The 19,128-nt window shown below is 39.2% G+C and overlaps 1 protein-coding gene across 1 annotated transcript; it reads left to right on the top strand.

Moving 5' to 3' along the window:
* The first annotated feature begins 2,855 nt into the window (after window positions 1-2,855).
* On the top strand, window positions 2,856-18,091 carry mboat1 (membrane bound O-acyltransferase domain containing 1). The gene is made up of 13 exons (XM_004077756.4): window positions 2,856-3,159; window positions 3,468-3,613; window positions 3,728-3,805; window positions 7,227-7,322; window positions 11,097-11,152; window positions 11,339-11,393; window positions 12,774-12,966; window positions 13,591-13,783; window positions 14,014-14,117; window positions 14,209-14,273; window positions 14,352-14,484; window positions 15,601-15,752; window positions 16,132-18,091. Exons 1-13 carry the CDS (start codon window positions 3,067-3,069, stop codon window positions 16,313-16,315), a joined length of 1,548 nt encoding a protein of 515 aa, XP_004077804.1. The 5' UTR covers window positions 2,856-3,066; the 3' UTR covers window positions 16,316-18,091.
* The last annotated feature ends 1,037 nt before the right edge of the window (window positions 18,092-19,128 follow it).

The following is a 19,128-nucleotide window of genomic DNA, read 5'->3' as shown; positions in this document are numbered from 1 at the left end:
CCCGGGTGGTGAAAACCGCACAGGAGATTGTGGGAGGACCTCTCCCACAACTCGACTCAGTGTACGACAGCCAGGTTCGACGGAAGGCTGGTTGTATAGCTGCAGACCCCGCCCACCCGGGACGCCAACTGTTTGTACCTCTTCCCTCTGGAAAGAGATACAGGAGCATCAGAACCCACACGGACAGAGTGAGAAACAGCTTCTTCCCCAGAGCTGAGGTCCATCCACCCCCAACACACAGTCTTAACATAAGCCACTAATCCCCTGTCACTACACAGTCGACAGTTGACTGTGCTCTGGTTGCACTTTTATGCAACCATGAGTATGCAATATTCATTCCATGTGTGCAATATTCATCTTTTTTTACTGAACAGATTGATTCTGGTAACATATTCAGATCAACAATCACAAATAAGTACATTTATATCAGTTCAAGCAGAGAATTAGGAAAGAAATGTAGTTATTTAAGACGTTTCACACTTGAAACATATAGTGAGCCACCAACATGGTATGGTGGTTATCCATTCATTTTTAATGCATGAAAAATGTATAGTTATTGCATTACCTCAAATAAGTCCAATGAGTCAACAAATTTATCAGTATGCATCTGTGAAAACAGAATGACAGGAGGTTTAAACAGAGACATGCAAGGAAAAATAATAAAAATGAACAAAAGTAACATAACCTTGAAAAGAGTTAAATAAACCAGAGCTGTGTTTGTTGTGACATGAGGTGGTTGTAAACAGCAAAAACGATAACTATTTGAGGATGTATACTGTCAATCAGGTAATCTACAGAGATACAAAAAACATCATCATGGTAGGTTTGCATATGTAAGTAAGCAAAATAAGTAATTTTATAATCTTATTGCACCTGAATGTATGTCTCCTAAATGTGCTTCTTAGCTTGTTGTGTCTAATTTTTTTCACTTCTTTTCTTTTGTAGTTTTCTTTCTTTTTGATTTAGTATTGGTTATTAATATGTTGTTGTTTATTTTATCTTATCAGGCAAATTGTTAATCCACATGGACAAAAACCCTGGACATCCCCGTTAGCCCCATAAAATGGAGTGAGAAATAGTATAATTGTAATCAAACAGTTTTATTTAGACAATTGAAAAGTCCACTTTTGCTGAGTTTGTCAGTTGTTTATAATAGTTAAAATAACAGTGTGTCCTAAAAGGCCATTTATTCTGAAATGCTAAACTAAAAATGATTGCTAAATATTAATTCATTCATTCATCTTCTGCCGTTTATTCCCTTTCGGGGTCACAGGGCTGCTGGAGCCTATCCCAGCCACTTGTGGGCAAAGACAGGGGACACACTGGATGTCAAAAGTACATACATTTAACAAATATTGTTTTCTGTTCTAAATTTTTTTTTTTTTTTTTTTTGCCAAACTGTCTCTATGCAAAAAATGAAGGCAGTGTGGGAATTTTCTTTGATCAGTTTATGAATTGATGCTTTATCCTTGGCAAAATTCTCAACTAGCATCTCTTTATTTAACTTTACATGTGAAACACTTTTCACGGTTTTTAATGCTCAGTTAAAGGTTTATTTACCTTCTTTTTCTAACATGGAGTCACGAGACGTTTTCTAAATGAATGTTGGGTTTAGACCTCTCAGCTGGAGCTTGTGGGACTGAAACAGAAGCTCTCTAAGAAGCTTTGTGAAAGGAACCTTTGGTTCTGTCACTGATGTTTTTTCAACCAATGATAATAATAATAATAAACACATGCATGTTTTTTTGGCTTATGGGCACATACAACAGTCGGTGTACACAGCAATCCTGACCCTAAGACAAAGCTCTGTCAATCTGCAGCTTTTGTTTTATTAGCTATTGGTCTTTTCAAATTTACTGCTTACAATTTATTGTTTTCTTTTGTTGTATGGGATATTTGATATTTATGGTTTTATTAGCCATTTTCATGTATCAATTGCAAAATAATCTTACTTTAAGAAATGTGCTTCAGTGACTAGAATTTATTTCTTAAAAGAAAAAGGATTTCTTGATTTAAAAAAAGCAAATTTTTTTCCCTTTGTCAGATTTCTTTGCTTATTTGAGGAAAGGTTTTTAACTTTTAAGACTTATTTCCACTTCCAGGAGGTCTGTTTTTGCAGTGACTGCTCAGAGGCAACAAAAACTTGGAATAGGAATTGTGTCTTTTTAGCCAGAACTTCCCCATCTACATTGAAAATGCATCCAAAAGTAATTCCAGAGATAATATTTCATAGAAATGTCTCAGTCACACTTATCAGTACATCCAAATTTAGCTCAAACAGTCAAACAATTATTCTGTTTAAAAACTTCAACATTGCTGTTCAAAAATGTACATCCTTCGATTTAGCTTTGAAGAACAACTCTTAAACAATTTCCATTGGTTTTTGTAAAGAAAAGATTCTTAGCTGTCACTCTAACCAAAATCAAAATCTAAAAAAAAAACAACCATGGGAAATCTTAATCAATTTCTCTCAAATCGTAATATTATCCAATAACAACACCGAAAGTACATTAGTATATAGTTCCCTCCTTAATTAACTTAATACAGTCCTACATTAGAATTAAAACCACATATACTATTTATGTCTATGAAAAAAGTGCCAAGAATGTTACCTTTAATTAACCTAACTCATTTTAATCAAAATTTTAGTAATTGTAGTTTTGATAGAGCTTCAGTGGCTTGACCGATTTAATTCTATTTTTTATACGAGGGCTCGGAGTAAATTTCTTGCGACAGAAATGACAAATTTCCATGCGTTTTTAATTTTTGTCCGCTTAATTTGGAGTTTCGTCCATATTTTTCACCCTCGCTCCATGGGCTTTTATTTTGTAATGTAACCGGAAACGCAGTTCTCTTCAACTCGGCAGGCAGAGTGGTTGAGGCAGAGGAGAGACAAGCAGGAGGAGGAGGAGGAGGATTGTTCCTGGGGAAGGTAGTCGTTTGACTCGTCTCGCATGAAAAAAAACGATGTATGTGAGTCACAGAAAGTAAGACTCACTTTAAGAAGTAAAGAAAAAGGAAGTAGGATTAAGAACGAGCAGAGGTGTCGATAGAAAAGTGCGCAGGATGGGCGAGAGAAGCGACGCTATAATGTTTAAAACAACAGGATCTAAGTTGCTTCTGCCTGTCAGTGAATATCTTGGTTTCCCTCTTGACCAGGTAAGACTACCATTTAATTTCAACAGTGATCGTTGAGAATGAAGCTTGAATTCAGTTGCAGTCTGAACAGACAGCTGAGTCGGAAGGGAGAGGCAGAGGAGTAATCAGCCAATGACGCCCCTCAGTAAAACACTACAAGTTGTATTTGTGTATATTTGTTCAGGCACACATGTCTCTTATGTTTGATCACCTGTTTGAATAATAACGTATGTACAGAAACCTCATTTAAATCAGTGAATCTCGTGTGATTGCATGTGAGCGTTGGACACACCCATCCTCACCTGTCTCCTTTTTTCTCCCCATCTCAGGTGAACTTCATAGCATGCCAGCTGTTTGGCCTGGCTGTTGCCTTCTGGTTCCGCCTCTACCTCAAGCCCAGTCACTTTAAGCCGCTGGTCAGGCACACAGTCGCCACGCTCCTTGGCGTTACATTTCTAGTCTTTTGCTTCGGATGGTACTGTTCATTTTAGTTAGTAATAACTTTTCCAAAGTGTGACCTTTCTGTTAATTAAGTTAATCTTTTGTTTAAGTTAAAATCTGTGGTTTGTTTTTTTTGTTTTTTTTGCAGGTATGCCACTCATATACTGGCCATCGTGGTTGCAATATATGTGATCATCCTTAAAGCTGACATTAACCATGTACACAGGCAAGTCCTCACAAAAACAAGACTCGACCCCGACTCACCTGTCATTAACTGACTGCTAAAGCATTTCTTCCCCACTGATCGGACTGATCACATTGATTGATCTGACATTTAAAAAAAATGTAACCAGATTATATTCTGTTTGATCTGATGTCCCCCGCCCTCGTGAGAGGTTGGGTGTGTTGCATTTTTAGCTTTGTGTTGCATCAATCTTTCAGGCGCAGAGGAGTTGGTGTCCATTCTTGCTGGGTGAGCTCCTTGACTCATTCAACAACCAGTTTCCACTGTTATGCAAGTCTTTGTGTTGCATTTAAGTCATTTTCTGAAGGAGACAGACCTTCAGAAGACCGTCTGTCAGACTGGCAATCATAGACCGTTTAGACTGAGGCCTGACAAGAAAAAATGTTGGCTTAATGATGCCTCTTAGAAATCCTAAATTAATCATCTGCATTATTTCTTTCTTCACACTTGGGCGAGCAGAACCAAAAATCATTTGCAAACAAACAACAAACCCTCTTCCCTTGAAGGTATTTGTTTTGACTTGAAGAATTGCACAGACCTGACATCAGATTGAGTTTTTGCATTCCTCAGTTTCCGATTATTCCTTTGACTGCATTTTTTGTTAGGGTTGGTACTTCCATTTGTTTTTGCAAAATCCTAGCAGTCTTCTTTGTGATGAATCTCCTGAATCCCAGAATATGGTAACATTTAGTTTTGAGTCTTTTTTTTTTCTTTTCTTTTTTTCAAATTGTCGTACAGAGAAGCTAATCTGTGGAGACGCTGAAAAACACTGAACATGTTTGTTGGAAGGTCTGCATGGCGGTGCTGTGATTAGCTCTCTCACAGCGAGGAGGTCTTGATTCACCTTTCTGTGTTGAGTTTGTATGTTCTCCCCGTGCATCCACTCTCCTCCCACAGTCCCAAAAACATACTTCATAGGTAGATTGGTGACTCTAAATTGCCCCCAGGTGTGCACGTGTTGCCCTGAAACAGACCGGCGACCTTTTCTAAGTGAACCTTTGCCCAACAGTCGCTGGGTCGGCTTCGGCAACCCTGTAACCCTGAAAGGGATTCCTTGGGTTCTGAAAATGGATATTTGTTTGAGCTTCATACTTGTTTGGACGTCTCATTACAAGTATTTCTGTCAAGTTGTTTTGTTGTTTCCCAACTTTTCCTAGAAATGTTTTGAAGTGTTGAAATTCTGGTTACCATTTCCAAGTAGATCTTGTCAGACAAGATCAGCCCAGCCCAGCCCAGAAACCATAACCAAAAAACATGTTAAACTGGTCTTAAAGTCCAACTCCAATCAGATTTTAATCTAGTTTAAAACTGTTCCCTGTGGTCTTTTTAATTATGTCATTTTTGGCTAAAATCCAAAAACCTGTTGTTTTTCTAGGACATAGTTTCTGCAGAGCAGCAGGAGTTCATTAGAAATTCATCTCTGAGTTGTGGGCGGGGCTATTGGTGGGTAGAGTAAGCCTGCCCCCACTTCCTGTCACCTGTTTACACGCTCTCCAGCTAGCTTACAGCCCCTCACACCCCCAACCTAACATTACTAGTGCAACAAAAACGGCGAGCAGTGTTGGAGCTATCCAGCCGTACAGTTCTGAGCCAGATGGCAGCTGAGACGAGGGAAATAAAGACGAGAGTGGATCTATTTGTCTGTGGATGCATTAGAATTTGTCCAACTCCATTCTTCGTCTGCTCCTGATTCATGACAATCTGAATAAAGGAATACTCAAAATGCAATTATAAGCTTAGTTTTCTTTAAATATGTCTTCCATCATCCGAAAAATGCCACAAGTACCTGTTAAAAACTCCAAAAACACAGTTTTTGGGTCTTTAAAGCTATTTATTAGGAAGACATGTCTCTGTTTGGAACAATTTCTCGCTTTTTTTTTTATCTTTTGTGTCTCACAAATATTAGTTCTCTTTAGTTCACCTGCAGTAAATGACCTCCCTAAGCTGACCAGAACTGTAGAACTAGTGTCTTTAACCACATGAAGCAAACAAAGGGCTTGTCAGGAGCAATGCAACCAGAAACACTCCCCAGTCCAGTCTGCACACACACGAATGAAACCAATGTATGTTTGTGAAACACTTTTTATCTACAGTACATGCTAAGATTCCTACTGTGACTGCATTTGTCTTTGTGTGTTTTGGTGTATCCAGCATGGTATTTGTTATTGTGTTTGTGTTTCTTATGAATGAAGCCTAAGTGAATGAGGCATGGTTAAGTTGCTGGGGTATTCACGTGTGACAGGATTAGGTAATCAAGGTGAGGCTGCGACGTCAGGGTGTGAGCACGTGCTGGGTTACAGATGCCAAACCCTGTCACACTGTCAGCTTATCTTGTGGATGTTTCTGCTCAGAAGAGGAGTTGGATGTGTTTAATAGCAGTGGTGTTTCTCAACACTGGTGGCCATAAGTTAGCAGTTTATTGTGTCAGCCTTTGGTGAGAAGTCAAAGCTGTGTAAATGAACAACAGCAACCTTCTCTTCTTCTTGTAATGCAAAGCACCTTGCTTCAACTCAGAAGGGACGACAGTGCTGTGCGCCTTTAACCCTTGTGTTATCCAAGACACGTTAACGAGGGGAGTGGGGTCATCTGGACCCCACAAGAGAGTGCGCTGAACCTTTTTTCTTCAATGATGGTGTCCATGGATCACATGAAATCCCCTCCACCGGTTTCCACCTTTTGTCATGGTAGGGATAACACGTCAATGTAAGGGTGGGGTCATTTTGACCCCACAAGATGGTACAAGGGGTTACGGCTATGATTATAGCCAGATGACACACTGGATGGTGTAACCCTTGTGCTATCTTAGATGACCCCACCCTTACACTGACGTGTTCTCCCTACCATGACAAAGGTGGATAAAGGTGGAAAGATTTCATGTAATCCACGGACACCAGTGAAGATAAATCATTGAAGAAAAAGGTTCAGCGCACTGTCTAGTGGGTCTAGATGACCCAACTCCCAATGTTAAAATGCCTAGGATAGAATAAGGGTTAAAGCAGTGTTGATGACCAGGTCCAACATTTATTTAAAGTCTTTGAGATATGTTCAATTGTTTTTAACAAAAACTAGCATTTCCATCAAGGTATAATAAGCAAATGAGTTGAAATAATTGTTTTGTGCAACTGATCAATAATATGTTCCGATTTATTTTATGACTTTTTTTATTGTTGCATTTCTTCAATTTAAAAAAAACTGTAAACCATTCGATTCTTATGAGGAATCAACAGATACTGGGATTAGTGTAATCTGAAATACTGAGTTTCTGACTCGTCCTCTTTATTACCAGCTTTTCTCTCACCCGATCACAAATCAAAAGGTGGCAAAGCCGGTTGCTGTAATCACACGACAAGGACGTCTTCATGGCCTGTCGTCTGCTTCACTGATGTTTATCTTCTCCCCACAGGTACTCTATGGTGACTGCCATGGGGTATTTGACAGTGTGCCAAGTGAGCCGAGTCTTCATCTTCAACTATGGAGTCCTTTCCACAGATTTCTCTGGGTGAGGAACAACTAGATCCTTTTATTGTCTTGTTGTCGCTTGGCCTCACCCTCCTGATGACAGTTTTGTGGCTTCAGTTGCAGAGCAGCTCCCTGTTTTCGGTTAACGTTTCCGTACTGCGTTTCTTGCTCTGTAGCCATTGCCACAGCCTTGTGTAAACAAAACACAGCAGTTCAAAAGCAGCAGAAGAGAGCGCCTCCACAGCTGACTCAGCTCAGACGGGCCCTCGATGACATCTGTGAACTGCAGCTTTGCTGTGTTTCAGGTCGACAATGAACAGTTGTCTTAAAATTAAAAGGAAAGTCTAAAAATGAATGTTAATATTTTTAGAGAAAATCTACAGCTGGTTAAAAAACCATTAAATAGGATTTATTGAGATCCACAAAAAATCTTCCCGCGGGCCGCCATTGGCCCCCGGGCCGCCCTTTGAGAACCCCTGACATAGAGGATCACTACAATCAAATAGTTTCTTCTCCTACTTTAAAGAGTCTTTTTAGATTTTTTTTGTTGGTTGATTGATTTGCTTTAGTAAAGGTTGTTTTCTGTTTCCATTGAAGGGATTCCCCATGATTCACCAAAATGTTCTAATCGAATCATTTCATTTTCTGTAATCGATGTCATGTGCTGCACTTTAGACCGAGTATTTGAACGAATTGAACTTTATTGATAACACAGCGAGGGGTTGTGCAGATGAATAAAAGACAGACATGTTTTATGTAACATTTCCTAAAGAAAACAAGCATGTGGGCAGCAACAGGGATTCTCCAAAAGTGCTTCTTGTGAAACTCATGGTGCTGGCACTGCCAACCGCTCAGACCCCCCCGCCACAGCCTACCATACTGTGCACACAAACGCAGTGTGTGTATCAGCATGCGTTTGTGTATGAGAGAGATGGATTCCGATATTTCTTATGCTTTTGTAGACACAATCACATTTTCTGCTGCAAAAGTTCAACATTTGAATTACATTGAGGGGGGAAAAAAGCAAAACAAAAACTGAAGTATGACTTTTCTTACCCCTTTCACACTATCTGCAAGAAAATTATCTCCAGATTAGAAAAAAAGTATTTCAAGAGTTGATTTATTAAAGCTTTGGATTTTTAGAGTTGCACTGGACGATTAAGTGACCTTATTTGCTTCTAGATTGCTATAGTGATTCAAGGTAACGGGATTTACACAGATGCTGCTAAGTCATGAAAAAGTGCTTTTTTCATCTGATGCAAGTCAGTGATAAAACATCTAACAGAGGCTGGAGGGTTAGCTTGGTATTGATTTTGTTGAAGTCCACTGGAAGAATTACTGGCGCAGTGGTTAGCGCTCTTGCTTCACAGCAATAAAGGCCCCCGGTTGACCTGAAGCAGAACACCATTGGGGGATCTTTCAGTGTGGAGTTTGCATGTTCTCCCTGTGCATGCATGGGTTTTCTCCAGGGACTGCGGCTTCCCCCACCCTCCAAAAACATGCTTCAAAGGTAAATTGGTCACTCTAAATTATCCCTAGATGTGAGTGTGCATGGGTGTGGGATTTGTGGCCCGGTCTGGCGACCTGTTTAGGATGTCCTCTACCTTCACCCAAAGGGCTGGGATAGGCTCTGGCAGCCCCGTGACCCAGAAAGGGACAAAACTAGTTTAGAAGATGAATGAATGAATGAATGAATGAATGAATGAATGAATGAATGAATTTAAGTGTCAAATTCTTTGTTTTTTCAATGAAACTCACGGATGATATTGTGTCTCAGGGCTCTTTGGATGACTGACAACAATCTCATAATTAATAATAATTAATAGTATTGCCAGGTGTATTCAATTAAAGGCAAAACTATCAAAGAAGAACATTCCACATTATTAAGCAGACCAACATTTTTAAACAATATGTTGGTACTGCAAAGTTTGAAATAGTTAAATGCCTCTGACAAGGTGTGAAAACCTTTGATATGTCACAAAAAGTTCAGCAGGATCATTGTACCATCTAGAGATTTGTGACAAATTCAGAGCAAACACGGGTTTGTGCAGATAAAGGCAGAATGAGGAAGGTTTCTGCCACACAAATACATTGAATTAAGAGAGCAGCTGCTGAAGTACTATTGTAAAGCAGCAAACGTATATTTGAAGCTGCTGGTGTCTCTGGAGTCTCTGGAGTCCAACAAACATTGAGGTGTAGGATCCTCCAGAGCCTGGTAGTTGAACTTAAATCCTCTATTTGGCCACCCCTTAACAACACTCACAAGCAGAAATGGCTGCACTGATCCCAGGAATACATGGAGACTAATTTTCAAACAGTCTTGTTCACTGATGAGTCCATTCAGCCCTGGATGGTCCAGATGGATGGAGTAGTGGGGGAATGATGGATGCCACCATGTCCCAGCAAGGAGGTACCTGAGTCATGTTTTGGGCCAGAATCATGGGGAGATAGCTGGTCGGCCGCTTTGGGGTCCCAGAAGTTGTGAAAATGACCTCTGGAAAAGTATGTGGAGTTTCTGACTGACCACTTTCTTCCGTGGTGCAGAAAGAAGAACCATGTTTTCTGTGACAAAATCCTCTTCATGCATGACAATGCACCATGTCATGCTGCAAGGAATACTTCTGGATCATTAGCCGCTATAAGCCGAAAATGAGAGAAACTGATGATGAGGCCCTCATCCTCCACTGACCTCAACCCTATTAAGAACCTTTGGAGCATCCTCAAGCCAAAAATCTGACGGTGGGAGGCAGTTCACATCCAAACAGCTGCTTTTGGAGGCTATTCTGACATCCTATAAAGAAGTTCAAGCACCCCCCCCAAAAAAAACAACAACAAAACTTTCAAGTTTATTATTGTCACATTATTGTCCATCTGCTGAAATAGTCTGACCACATCCCTCCATGTCCTATTCAGTCTCTGGAGGAAGAAGCCCCCCTCTGTTTAGTTTTGTGCAGTGAATACACAAAAGCTTTCCAAGTGTTTTAATTGTTCTGCACAGAGAAGCACTTTATTTCTAAAATTTGAGCTTTACTGCATCTAATTTAAGTCATGTGGCTCATATTTCCATCGTATGTGGGTCTTCAGCTTGTCCAGAAATGCTCCAGCAGCAGAACAAAAACCATGTGAAATAAACGCGTAAGCAGGCATCTGATCGTTTTATTAGTAGGTCGCATAAATGCAGGAAAGTCTTCTAAGCCTTTCAGCCACAAATGTCATGCTAGACCTTGTTTAGGACACACAACAAAACCAAAATGTGTTCAGTTTGGTCAGGACACACCTGTGAAAAATGGAGTCTCCTGAGAACTTGTCATTCTTCCTTGCAGTACGAGTCTAGGGCCGCACGATATTAGAATGCAATATTAGTGATCAATATTGCAATGATTCATTCATAATTTCCATTTCATTGCAACATTTCTTTTTAGATACAAGTCAACATAACTTAATTTATACTGTAAATGACCCACGTCTACATAGGGGGTGGGCGTCTAACATAAAAGGGCTCCTCTGGATTTGTCGACGACGTCAAAGGGTCCTTTCGATTGTTCAAAGCGTAATGGGCTCCATTTGATTGGTTAAATACTTATAGCTACCTTGAGATTGTTTTGTGTAAAGATTTAAGGTAACCATTTATCACAGTTTATGTTGTATTTTGCAAAACATGTATAACACGGGCTGATATCGCGATGATGATAAATTCTAAATTTATCATATTTGCTAAATTAATTTAATTTGCAGCTCATCCATGACGAAACATCCCACTTTGCTTTTTTTGAAGAAATGAGAACAAATGACTCTTCTCTGTTTCTTTGCTTAGACCTTTGATGATGGTAACACAGAGGATCACCACACTGGTCTTCCAGCTGCATGATGGTAAGGAAAGCCGCACACATCAGTCGTAAGAATGCAACCTTACATTGACCTTTCAAACAAACGCAGACTCCTATATTTAATCATGTTTTGTTTAAAATGGACATCACAATCAATTCGATTTTTCTTATTTATCCATTCAGTGGTTTCAGTTGGAAGGAAAAAAAATCACTTCCCATCTCTTTTCAGGTATGTGCAAGAAGAGCGAACAGTTGACGTCAGAACAGAAGCTTATGGCTATAAGGTAAGTTTTCACTATTCAACATTATTGTCTTGACAAATACTGTTGTTACTGATGTATGATGTTATATATGTTATTGCCTAAAAATGACACCATCTTCAATTTCAGAGGGAATTTCCAAAATTTTAAGTTTATTACTGCAATAGTTTAATAGTCATCAGTGTTACGTAGTGGTAAGAGAGTTTGAAAGATCAAATCGATGCTTAAACTGTTGAAACTATCCCTTATTTTATTTATGTTGTACACATTTGTAGGTGAGATCTCCATGTATTTAAATGCAGATCTAATGCCACAGTCACAATTGCCCTCACGGGTGGCTGTCTGCGGGCAATAAAAGGTCAAATCTGTACGGGGCGTGTAGGTGGACTGCATGAAATATCAGGAGCTTAAGACCACTCGGTGAGCCTGTAGAGTGAAAATGTTCATGCAGATTTTGTCTACTGGCATGCTGCAAGTGACAGGTTGTACTGACCACTTAATCCGTAGTCACAACACCCTTTACGGGGGGATACAGGCTGCCTATGGTGAAAATTTGGCAAATATGTGCAGCGTACACAGGTGATCTGCAGGAATTTTTAAGCTGATAAGGCTCCTGGGGATCCTCATGAGCACCCCCGCGTTAAGAAATGCGTTTCTCCTCTGCGTCTTAAGTGATCACCCTACCGGCGGAGGGATATCCAGCCCTCCTGAAAAAACATGTTTGGACACCACTACAGCTCCTCGTACCCCTTCAAATTGGAGCAATAGGGAGGAGCCAGAGGTTTTTTTTTTTTTTAATCCAGCCAGCAATTATGAATAGTTTTCATCAAACAACCCATATCCCTTAATGTGCAAATGCATATTTGTAGATATTTCAGAAAAAAAAAAACTCAAATTAATGCCTTTTACGTTATTCTCTATTATCTCTTCTGTAATTTGTATTTTTCCAAACCTCAGTTGCACATCAAGTTCTGTCTTCATTAAAGTGTATGTAGATATTGTAATCAAATGTGATTGGTGTACTTTAAGTGAATTCTGAGTGCATTTAAGTTTTACTCAAAAGAATAAATAACTTTGTCTCTTCTTTTAGCCACAATGGTCAAGCAGATCAAATCACGGTGAATTGCTTTACTCGTGCTAAAAAGCATGCTGGGAAAACGAGGCATCATTTTGCATGAAACATCTGACATATTTCTGCATGTGAATTGCCAACTCTTCAGTTTTTGCAATTTAAAAGCCGTTTCTCATTAAAAAAAAATTTATCATGGTTTTTACCTCCAAGCAAAGATACAAATGCACAGAACATTATTGTTTTATGGTTCAGTCACAGTCTTGAGGTAAATGGCATGAAGCCACAAATGTTGACCCTGTTGGGACTCATGGACGTCCTCTGTCTCTCTGCAGAGAGAGGCCGTCTCTCATCGAGTACCTGAGCTATAACCTGAACTTCCTGAGCATCTTGGTGGGGCCTTGCAGTAACTATAGGGACTACATAGACTTCATAGAGGGGAGACACATCAGCAGAAGACTGAAGCAACACTCTGGCTCCTGCAACGGACACAACGGTTATGATAAAACTCCAGACCTATCGCCTCTAGTGAGTTCATGCAGGCTGAATTCTTTTGTGGGGATCGTCGTTTTGTTCTTTTTCAAGGTGGTTGAAAGTTTGAAATATTGCCTACATTAAATGAGGCCTTAAATGAATTTAAATGTCTTTTTTTCGAGTGAACAGTTGTTCATTTAAGTTTTCCACACGTTGCCAAAATATGTAATGGAACCAGCCTTGTTCCCTTGCATTAAATAAATAACAGAAATTGTATTAATTTCCCCAATTTTTTCATTTAAATTGATATGTGGAAGTCATTTGAATTAAATTGTTGCCAGAAAGACAACAACTATTTGGACAGTGTCACACTAAGTGTTGTTTTAGTTTTACAATATATAAGTTTGTATGTTAAAACGCTGTCCCATAGTGTGCATTTTCTTTGTATGGGAGGTCTTAAAGTCATATATTGTTATTTAAAAACTCTTAAATTTTAAAGCCTTATAAGCCTTATAATTAAATTTGAGATTTTTGCTAATAATAGAAGCATCTAAGGTTTGGTCAATGTGCCAAGAAAATCCAAGTCTTCTGAAAAGCTGGAGTTAAGTCCCAAACAAGTGTGGTCTTTGTTTCCAGAGTTGGTGTTTTTTTCTCAGTAATCAATACTTTCTCATCCAGAACGCTGTCTGTCGAAAGCTGCTGGTCTGCTGTGGATGCATGCTCACCTTCCTGATCGTGACACGATCCCTGCCCATAAAGTATAACGTTGAGCCCGATTTCGTCAACAACGCCCACTTCCTCACCAGGCTGACGTACGCCTTCTTCTCCATACAAGCAGCGAGGCCCAAATTCTACTTTGCCTGGACGCTGGGTAAGCACACTTTTAGGGTCTCTTAATACAGAGTTTATGGTTGCAAACTTCATTTTTTATTGTTCTTTTAAGGTTTCTAGCTCATCTTTAACCAAAATAACTGTTCATACTTTTAAATATACTCTGCGATGATTAACTCTTTGCTTTTGTGTACAGAGCATCACTTTTTTCCCCCCAGTTGTTTGTTAAATCTTTTTAAATGTATCTTTTATGGATTATTCTTATGTCAGCGGATGCAGTGAACAACGCTGCAGGTTATGGTTTTCTGGGGATTGATGAGAACGGAAAGCCTTCTTGGGATCTTGTCTCTAATCTCAACATTGTTGGGATTGAGGTAACATCAGATTGTCAGAGTTAACCATTCATGCACGTTCACACAAGCACAGAGTCTGAGAGTTCACCGACCGGCTGGTATTCTATTTCAGACAGCAACCAGTTTCAAAACGTTCATAGACAACTGGAACATCCGAACTGGAGTTTGGCTTAAGACGTGAGTGTGAACGTTGGTGGATTCATTTTATTTAATTACATTTTTTCTTATTTTTTGTTAATGTTTCCATCCCTTTAGGGTGTGTTATGACCGAGCCCCCAAGCACCGGTTAGCACTGACCTTCATCCTGTCTGCTCTGTGGCACGGCGTTTATCCAGGCTACTACTTCACCTTCCTCACTGCCATCCCCATCACCATGGCAGCCAGAGCTGTGAGTCCCCACACTCAAACCAAGCTCAATTTTTAAAAAGGAACCGTCATTTCTTTCTGGTTATTAAGGACGTTTTTTTTAGTCATAATTTAAAGTAATATGCAATTCTCAATTGACGATTCATTATGCAATTACGGCTAAGAATATGAAAATACATTTTGCAATATTAAAATTTTCAATTTAAAAAAATACAATAGACACATAAAAATAGTTGCATTTTAAATTTCCGTCCTTTTTATTATTATTATTAATTTGTGGTTTTTATTTTTTATTATTCAAATGACAATGCATTTTACAATTTTCAATTCAATATAAAAAATGACATTTCAGTACTTTGTTTTAAATTCATTTTACAGTAACTAAAAATGTATTGCATTGTAAAATGCAGTACTTTTTTGGCGTCAGAATTCAAATGAAATTGAATTCATTTGTAATGCATTTTACTTTACATAGCATCACGCTTTAGTTTAGCTGGGATTGGGTTTACTGATTGGGCCCACAACCTTTCTAAATGTGCTAAATCCCGCCTCCAGCATCCTTTGTTAGACTAATTAACAATATAAAAGACTCTTTTAACCAATTACAATTTCAATTGAATTTTGACACAAAAGCTGCATTTTGCAATGCAATAGATTTGAAGTTACTTTAAAATAAAATTAAACAAACCATGTATTGAAATGTCCGTTTTTGATATTGTATAGCATAGTTGTTTGTATTTTGACATAAAAAACCATGACAATTTAAAAAGCAACTGATTTTGTTTTTATTTAATATTTTATTTTTAAAGTTGTCATATCGAATTGGAACATTTTATATTGAATTCCAAATTGCAAAATGTATTTTTATATTCCAAGCCTGAAGTGCGAAATGAACTGTCAATTGAGAATTGCGTATTATTTTGAATTAGGACTCAAAAAACGTTTAGAGTTTGGATTCAGGAAAAGGTTTGCTGCTTCTGGAGCATCATTGCTGAAGTTACATAAACTGTTACTACTGAGTTACTGTCAATTATTTTTGGAAAAACAACATCAAGTTGATTCAGTTTAAGAATGTTTGAAAAAGACTTTCCTTACCTTCATACTGATCAGTTGCCTTGTATCTCATCATCCCCACCAGATCCGAAAGAGAGTTCGGCACCACTTCCTCAACTCCAAAGGTCTGAAGCTGGGTTATGACATCGTCACTTGGGCCGCCACCCAGCTCGCCATCTGCTACACCGTCATGCCTTTTCTTCTCCTTTCAATTGACCAAACCTTAACTTATTACAGGTACGCCCTCACAGGCTCTAATGACACATTGTCTTAAAGACATGTTCTTGTGGCACTTTTCTGATGATGGAGGACATATATGAAGAAAAATTAAGCTTTATATTGCATTTTGGATCATTTATTTATTCAAATCACGGTGAATCTGGAGCAGATGTAAAAAAGCAGTGTGAAAAAAAAAGAGCGTATTTGTGAGACACTGGCTCTACAAAAAAAGTTGCCGACTTCACCCGTCGATTGTGCCAAAACACTGTGTGCTGGAGTCCCAAAACTGCAGACAACAGCCCGTGTGTGACATCCCTGCAAGGGGTCTATAGTAGTATTTTAACTCTGCTCAGCCTTTCTGCTCACAGCTAAAACACATCTTTGTTTTTCTCCTCAGATCCATGTACTTCCATGTGCACATCCTCAGCATTTTGGCTGTCATCACCCTGCATGGGAAGCATAAACCCAAAGATGCTTCCTCTGTCTCCACCAAATCCCCTCCTCCCGTCTCTTCCTCCTCCTCCTCCTCTCCAGATCTGTGCCAGCCTGTCCCCTGCAACAACAACCACAAAAACGCCTGAAAATCCCTTCTTCATTCTGTTGGATTCAGATCTCCTCTTGATATTCTCTCAGGCACTCTGAGGACTTTAAACTATTTATTTATGATGAAGTAATGATGGCAAAAGCAAGTAAGGCCATCAGCATTATCCCTCCCTGTTTTCCTTGAATGTTTGCCCTTATTTTTTATTTTTTACAGCAGCATGCCCCTCCCACAGGACAATGGTGGAGGGGAGAAGCGATGCCAGCACAGTGGGAGAGCAGCTCATGAGGCGGGCACAAATACCAGGACACACAGGCGTATCTGTAAACAGACATTAGGACACAAATATGCACAGGCTCCCCCAGACATGCTTGCACTCTGATGGCGCACAAAGGCAACCCTTGTGAGGCCACGAAGAGCAGGAGGGGCCAGAAGAGCACCAGCTGCCCCCACTTCAGCCAGAAGGTCTGCGGGTTTTCCCAGAGTGACATGTCTCCAACCTGCGCTGGTCACTCTTTAACGGTTTCAGTATTGATCCCACCGCTTTTTAACCAGCACAAGTCCAAATTTGAATCAAGCTGAGGAGGTGAATTACAGATGAAGACGCCTGATCACCATCCAGAAGTGTTTTAACCGGTTGGAATCATTATCATCTCTGCATCAGAGCTTTGAACTTATCCCTTTAAAGTTTTTCGTTCAGGAATTTCTCCAAAAAGTGACAATCTTTCAAAGCCTCACGATTGATTGGTGTCGGTAACAGAGACATCTGGTGGCTGTCAGAACCTTCTGAGCCAAGCTTGACCAGAACCCAAGTCAGCTTCTGAGATCACTGAGGCTGCATCACCACTTTCCAAACACAAACCCGCAGCTTTATTGTCCACTAATATTTCAGTTTCCCCTCTTTGTTTTTCTTCTGGTTTGCAGTTGCACCTTTTACTTTTACACGATCACGTTTGAAGGTTGTTGTTTTTAAAAATCACAGAACACGGAAAAAAGGAAACAAAACTGACTTTACAGTTTTTTCTTTGAGGTGACAGTTTTTTTTTTAGCTTTAAACTATTTGTTTAGGGATTCATGTTTTTTTTCTAATGGCTTTTGTACTCATTCATTTCACCATCTCTGTTTAACGATACTAGAACGAAATTTTAAGCTTTTTCCTATTGGACCGAACTGCTACTGAAACTTGATTTTTAATGCACAGACAATTGAGAGAAAGGGTAATATTATGTTTATTGTTATTATACTGAAAACATTTTTTTTAAGATAATTTACCTTCCCATAACTTTAGTAAAATAAATTATTTTTTTAAATTAATTTACAGATTTTTTTGGACTAAAGATTTCTGTTAGTGTGTTGGTTGTTCAGATGTTTAAAGTTACCGTCCCCTGAAGGAGCTCGTCCGATGTTGGGACATGGATTTTCTTCTGAATCACAGTAATATTTTGCTGGGAGCTGATTGCAGACGCTCTGTGAGTTGAAGCTCATTTTTCAGATTTGCTTTTGTCATTAAGACCTGTTAACTTATTGCCGCCATGTTGAGAACAAGCAGTTGTTAAGAATGACCGAACACTGTAAACTGAGGTATGTTTTGCAGATGTTTTTTTACTATTTTTTTGACTGGATGTCTGATATTTTACTAAACTCTGTGCCATTTTAGTATTGTCTGTTTGAATTAACGAGTGAGTGCTATGAAATAACTCAGAGAAGGAGAAAAGATGCAGGTTTTATAGAACAAAGGTTTGCATTTGGCTCATTAATAACTGCTGTAAAACAATTGTTTTACAACGGTGTAAATAAAAATGTTTTCAGAAAAGAAGCAACGTCTTGCTTTCTTTTTTCTTTTATTTATACATATATATATTTATTGTGTCAGTCACTTTAGTTTTGTGTATGGGATCCTGCAGACTCCTCCACCTGTCCCTGTCGTCTCAAACCCTCTCCACCTGACGACGGTCCCAAGCTGCTTAACCTCTCGTGTCGATCTTAAAGTAGCGCTCTTTGTGTCCCCCATGCCCCTCTGTCATAGACTCCTCTGTGTATGCATGTGCAGTGTTTTTACTCTGCCTAAGTTCACGGAGCAATCACAGCAGGAAGCTGCATCCAGAAGGGCCAGGTCTGCTCGTTTTCATCACATTTTTGGGTCCATCCTGGATTCAAACCACATGCAAGAAGGAGAAAGTTGAGGGAATTGAGATGCTTTGAGGTTTTTTTCTAAGTGTCACATTCAAGTGTCCTGAAAAAATACAGTTTTATTACCTCAGGATTTTTTTTTTTACTGCTTGCATTCAAAATATATTTGTTTTGAGTTTGGAGCGCCAATCCGATGCTGCTATTCTTTGGATGTACTTGAAAATAAAGGATTCAGAGGTTTAAGATGAAGATGAAGTAAAACATTTGTGTGTTCAAATACAGTACTGCAGTACTGTACATGTAATCATATCTTTGAGCTCCTATGATTGGAACATGCTGCTCTCTATGGGCAGGGGAGTAATACATGAGGAATTTTCACAAACACTACACAAATGTTTTATGTGTACTAGGTTTGCGCCAGTGTTTGGCAACTGAGCCACCACCAGTGTGTGAACAGGACTGGAAAGTGCTTTGGGCCTTCGAGGAAGGTAGAAAAGCGCTATATAAGTGTATGCCATTTACCATTTACTGCAAGGGAACTTTTCCTTCCCAGAATAAAAGTTTAAAAAATTTAAAAGTCATATTAAACCTTATTAGAGGACGTTTGTTTGATTGAAATTAGTCATTTTGCACTTAACCCTTGTGCTATCTTAGATGACCCCACCCTTACTTTGACGTGTTCTCCCTACCATGACAAAGGTGGATAAAGGTGGAAAGATTTCA

Source organism: Oryzias latipes, chromosome 16 (genome assembly GCF_002234675.1).
Source record: "Oryzias latipes chromosome 16, ASM223467v1".
Lineage (NCBI taxonomy): Eukaryota > Metazoa > Chordata > Actinopteri > Beloniformes > Adrianichthyidae > Oryzias > Oryzias latipes.
Note: the sequence above shows the minus strand (reverse complement) of the source record. Positions and strands in the feature narration are given on the sequence as shown.